At 42.4% G+C, this 5,000-nt stretch overlaps 1 protein-coding gene across 3 annotated transcripts in view; it reads right to left on the bottom strand.

The window, feature by feature from the left end:
• The window catches only part of LOC138012996 (glutamate receptor ionotropic, kainate 2-like), a 45,189-nt gene that overhangs the window by 29,468 nt on the left and 10,721 nt on the right, over positions 1–5,000 (bottom strand). For all 3 annotated transcript variants that reach the window (XM_068859955.1, XM_068859953.1, XM_068859954.1), the window contains one exon: positions 2,128–2,393. In XM_068859955.1, coding sequence (XP_068716056.1) covers positions 2,128–2,393 — 266 coding nt within the window. The remainder of the gene's footprint in view (positions 1–2,127; positions 2,394–5,000) is intronic.

Genomic DNA, 5,000 nt, shown 5'->3' with positions numbered 1-5,000 from the left:
GAATGAGGGTAGATATAGGTTACGTTCCAATTCCAATGGAATCTTACTTAAGTATGTAAATTTTAAAACGTATAAGACATTAGGAGATAGATCTTTTATGGTAGCTGCTCCAAATTTATGGAATAATTTGCCTCTTGTAAATAGGATCCCAGCTGGAATTAATTAACTCTGGGCTCTTGATAAAATGACTCGGGCTACTAACTTTTAATGTTGGAAGCCCGAAGGGCTCCCGGACAATTTTCTTAGGCAGCAGCCTTGCAGCAGAAACTGAAAGTGAAAGAAGTTCCAAAGGGCGGTTGTGATAACTCCAGATTGGCCGACGGCCCACTGGTTTCCTCTAATATTTGAGGTGGTAATCAACCGACCACTTCTGTTACCCCAGTGGCAGACGCTGTTGATCCTGCCCCAGTCAGGGCAGCTGCATCCGCTGAGGAAGTCTCTTCGCCTGGCCGCGTGGAATTTATCAGCGTGGAGAGCCGGCACAGGGAAGCAGTACTCGGCGGCGTGGTGGTGCTTTACTGGCTGGTGTAAGCAAAGGACGAGAGATCCTGCACAAGAGACTGCAGGGACGGTGTGTGGCTTTTTGTCTGACCAGTTTGGCGAAAGCAAGTCGTACAGCACAGTGAACCCTTACCGGTCAGCTCTGTCGGGCATGTTGTTTCCAGTAAACGGACGACCTATTGGAAAACACCCACTGATAGTTCGGCTGCTGAAGGGCATGTTTAACGTGCGCCCCCCAGTTTCGAGGTATAATGGCACTTGGGATGTTGAACATTGTGTCAAGACTGTTGAAAACATCTCGACCGGGAAAGAGCTCGACACCAATCATGGTACCAAAGAACACGTCGAATGGTAGACTGTGCCCACACACTACTCTCCAGACGTATATCAGTCGAACAGAGTCAGTAAGGAATTCCATTGGTACAGATTCAATCTTCATCTCGCGGTGTTCAGCATTCAAGGCGGTTGGAAGTTCCTCGCTGTCAAGATGGCTCAAAACTGTTCTCGGTTTGGCGGGAATTGATTCGTCCCTTTACACAGGTCACAGCTTTCGAAGCGCTTCTACGTCGAAAGCAAGCCGCTTGGGGGTTCCCCTGGATACAATATTGAGTACCGCAGATTGGAAGAATTCTGGTACTTTCTTTAAGTATTATAAGAAGGACGTAGCTCCTTGTAATTCATTTGCCAGTGCGGTTTTGGATAACCCGTAGTTCGATGTGTCGAATTATTGAGTAAACGCGTGTGCAATGAGCTGTCACGTTGTGTTTTTTGGTGCTCAAGTCACGCTGCTTTGAACAGTGCATAATGAATCCTGCAGTGCGTAGCATTATACGACGGAGAATAAAAAATTAGACAAAGGTAGCTTACCTGCAGGATAATTATGATTCTCCAAGTATAATGCGTTGCACCAAGGATTCAGCTCCCACCCTTATGCGTTTGGGATGCCAACTCTTGCCATGAGACCTTTGTTATTCCCGCCTGGTACCGTGACTTTCACACTTTACCCGCTCAAAAGACACTTCTCACGTTTCACACTGCCCTTTTATAAGGGGAAAATTTGCATAACAATTGCTTTGAACCGTGATGGCCTGGAAACTGGTGGCGAAAATGTGCATAATAAATCCTTGGTGCTACGCATTATACTTGGAGAATCAGAATTATCCTGCAGGTAAGCTACATCTGTCTAATTGTTTATTTTCTCTCTCTAAATATCCACACCGTTCTCACCAACTTTATTCTTGGAATGTGGACACACACTTTCCATGCATTTTTAAACGACATTTTCGTAGCCGTCGTCCTCGTTCTCGCTTAAGGTCCCTACAAATGTAAGGACGGCGGGAGAACTGGGTCCAAGAAACTACAATCCGGGTCAAAACACTTCGGAACACTTGTCAATGATTTTGGGCGAAAAGTAGAGAATTTACTGTAAATGCTTCCATCGTTATATGAGCAACGTGTGTTCTTCTTTCCCTGCCTTGTTTACGCCCCTCTTCCCCCCCCCCCCCCAGACAATGTTGAAACATTGTAATGGGGGAGGGGGAAAAGCGCGAATGGTCCCAACATTTCTTATATCCACCCCCTTCCCGCGGACCCCACTCTGATAGAACATCAAATTGTTGACCTTACCTCCTTATTACCGAAGTCCGAAAAAATCCACGTCCACTTTTTTGGGTCAACTTTATAACTTTGAACCCTGTCAATCAACTTGCTAACAGCCCAAGCGGGACAAAACACGATCGCGAGTCGAGTATCGTCCCTTGTTAAGCTTGGGCTCGCAAGACTTATATCAATATCTCCTGGATTTTGTGGGTCAGGCAAGAAGAAAGATGCAGCAACTACATTCCATTCCAGCTCGTAGGCGAGCAAGCGAAAGGTGGAATGGCCAGTGGACACTGTGAAAGAAAGCAACGAGAGTATTCAATTGGGGTGTAACAGTAGAGAAGAGCCGTTAATTACAACTATTGTAGAGTGATGAATACAGAAATGGCTTATTGAACGTACACAATCCGTCCACTGTTCCATAATGCAAGGTGTCACTTGGAACATAACAATATCATACTCTACAAGATCACGTCTCTTTGCTTAAAGTGCCCATAAACTAAAATATTTTTCGTTCCTAAGATAAATCTTCACATCCAAAGCAAAAATATGTCACCATTGTTACCCAAAATTTCGCTTTTTCTGTGCCGTGTACCATTAAACCATTAAAGGTTTACCTGATATTTTATAACAATTCCCCTCATCATCCTCCCTCCCCTCCCCCCCTCCACTCAACACCCCTTCCTCCCCCAAGCAATGTTGAAACAAACTGCAGCATTTCCGAATGTTTCCCAGATTCCAATCAACATTGAAAGGGGCGAGGGAAGCTGTATGATAAATGGTCTTTATTTTAAGCCAATTTAGCTCGTGTCCCAAGACTTTTGTCCAGGGTTGTAGTTTTGATAACTTTACGAATCTTGTCCGACACATAAAAAGCGAAAGGTAAGAATAGTAAAACATCTTTGCTTTGGGTGAGAAGATTAATATTGTAAACGAAAAATATTTGAGTTTAGGTACACTTTTAACTCCACGAGCAGGGAAAAGCAACTGCGGCTTGGAATTGTTGACTGGGCAGAAGACGACCACGAGAATCAACTGGATCTTCCCGCGCATCGTACACTTGCCCATTTGTTATTTCATAAAGCCTAGGGAGTATTTATACTAACACTTTTTTCCTAAGGGCGCCTAAGGAATGAAGCGCTCTGCCAGCAGGACACAAATGAAGACTCTGGGACTTTTTACACCAGTTAATAGAGCTTTGTTTTATCTTTCGGATTAACTGGTTTTTTGGCATGATACATACATGGAATGAAGGCAACGACAACAGCCACGGCCATGGTGATTGCAACGTCAAAACAATTAAAAATAACACTATCGGTTTAGCATTGCTAAGCAAATGATTTCGAGTGCAGTTTGGGATAAATGAGCTGGAGTAACTTTTTTCAAAGACGAACAAAAAAATACACGAGCTCGTGGGGTGAGTGCAATTTGTGTTTTTGAAAAAAATTTACAAGTGCCCATTTATTTCAAATAGCACGAGAAAAATCTTGTGATTACCTATTTATAATATACATGAAAAAAATTGGTTAATTAAGCAGAAGCAACGCACATATATCACGCTGGTGAGAGTTATTTGGGATAGACGAGAAGGAAATGTCCTCTTCCATTTCATCAAGTAAAGCTATGATCCTCGCAGTTATTCAGGACTTAAATACCAGTATCGCGAGGTCACGGGTTCAAACCCTGTTGAAGTCCTGAATTTCTCAGGCTCCTCTCTACGCAATTGCTAAAATTGCGTCCATAACTGCGAGGATGATAGCTTTACTTGATTCCATATCCGCAGTTCAGTATATTGCCTGCGGACGGAGACGTATTTCCGGCAGTTGTTTCTCTCCAGGGGAGACAAACGACCTCCGGAAATACATCTGCGTTCACAAGCTATTCAGTATATGATTCATTTCATATATTATTTCGTTCTTCCCCTTTAGTTACATGAAGTTAACTCAATACTTAAAATTTTTCTCGCATATTTAATTTGAAAAAGCACTCTATTAAGTTCCAAGATTTCTAAAGAACATGAAGGTCGATAAGGTTTAATCTGGACCACAAGCGACATTTGCATCACTGATAATCACTAGAGCAAGCATATGAGCAAGTGCGAGTTTTCATAATATTTAAATTGATACCCATCACCAAAATTGAAAGCTAACCGGTTCAAAATGGGTGTTAGACATAAATACTTGTAGATCATCGCTATTCAAAATGGGTGCTTTGAATTAAACACTGTTGGATCAGAGCTATACGAAATACTTGAGGACGGTGCATGGGAATATCACGTTGGTGACCTTGCACTCTACGTGCATCGCGTAATTGTCACGAGATGTCCAATGTCCCTCTCGTCTATCCCTTATAGTATTAACCTATCAAGCAAAAATTGCGACATCCAGGGCTCGCATTTGATTGGCTATATCCGAGTTTCTTTGTTCACTGACCAATCAGAACGCGTAGTTTGTTACCTCTTTTTGCACTGTGTTAACTGGAAAGTGCAGTTCTCTTAGCCAATCAGAATGGATAAATTTTTCCATGTATATTATTAATTCGAAAAAAAAAAAAATGGTCGAGGGAAGTTCTTCAAATGAGGCATACATTTTAGCACATTTCTTTCCCGAAATGTGAAACACAACAACGCGAAATGACCAACTTTAAGGTAAGCATAGAGCAGCAAATCGTTCTTTCTACATCTTTACTAAAAGGTCGTTCGTTCCAATCTAATTATAGGAAGTTTATATAAGAAACGACGACGGCTACGGTAACGAAAACGTCTCTTTAAAATACAGTTTTTTCTCGTGCGACCTGCCAATTTTGCTTAAAATTTATTTTGCTGGTTTGAATTCGTGGGTCATGAAGCGGGGACAAAATGACGCCAATTTTCAATGTTGCATTGTGGGCACTTCTCGCTT

The sequence above is a fragment of the Montipora foliosa genome, chromosome 8 (assembly GCF_036669935.1).
Source record: "Montipora foliosa isolate CH-2021 chromosome 8, ASM3666993v2, whole genome shotgun sequence".
In the NCBI taxonomy this organism is placed as follows: Eukaryota; Metazoa; Cnidaria; class Anthozoa; order Scleractinia; family Acroporidae; genus Montipora; species Montipora foliosa.
Note: the sequence above shows the minus strand (reverse complement) of the source record. Positions and strands in the feature narration are given on the sequence as shown.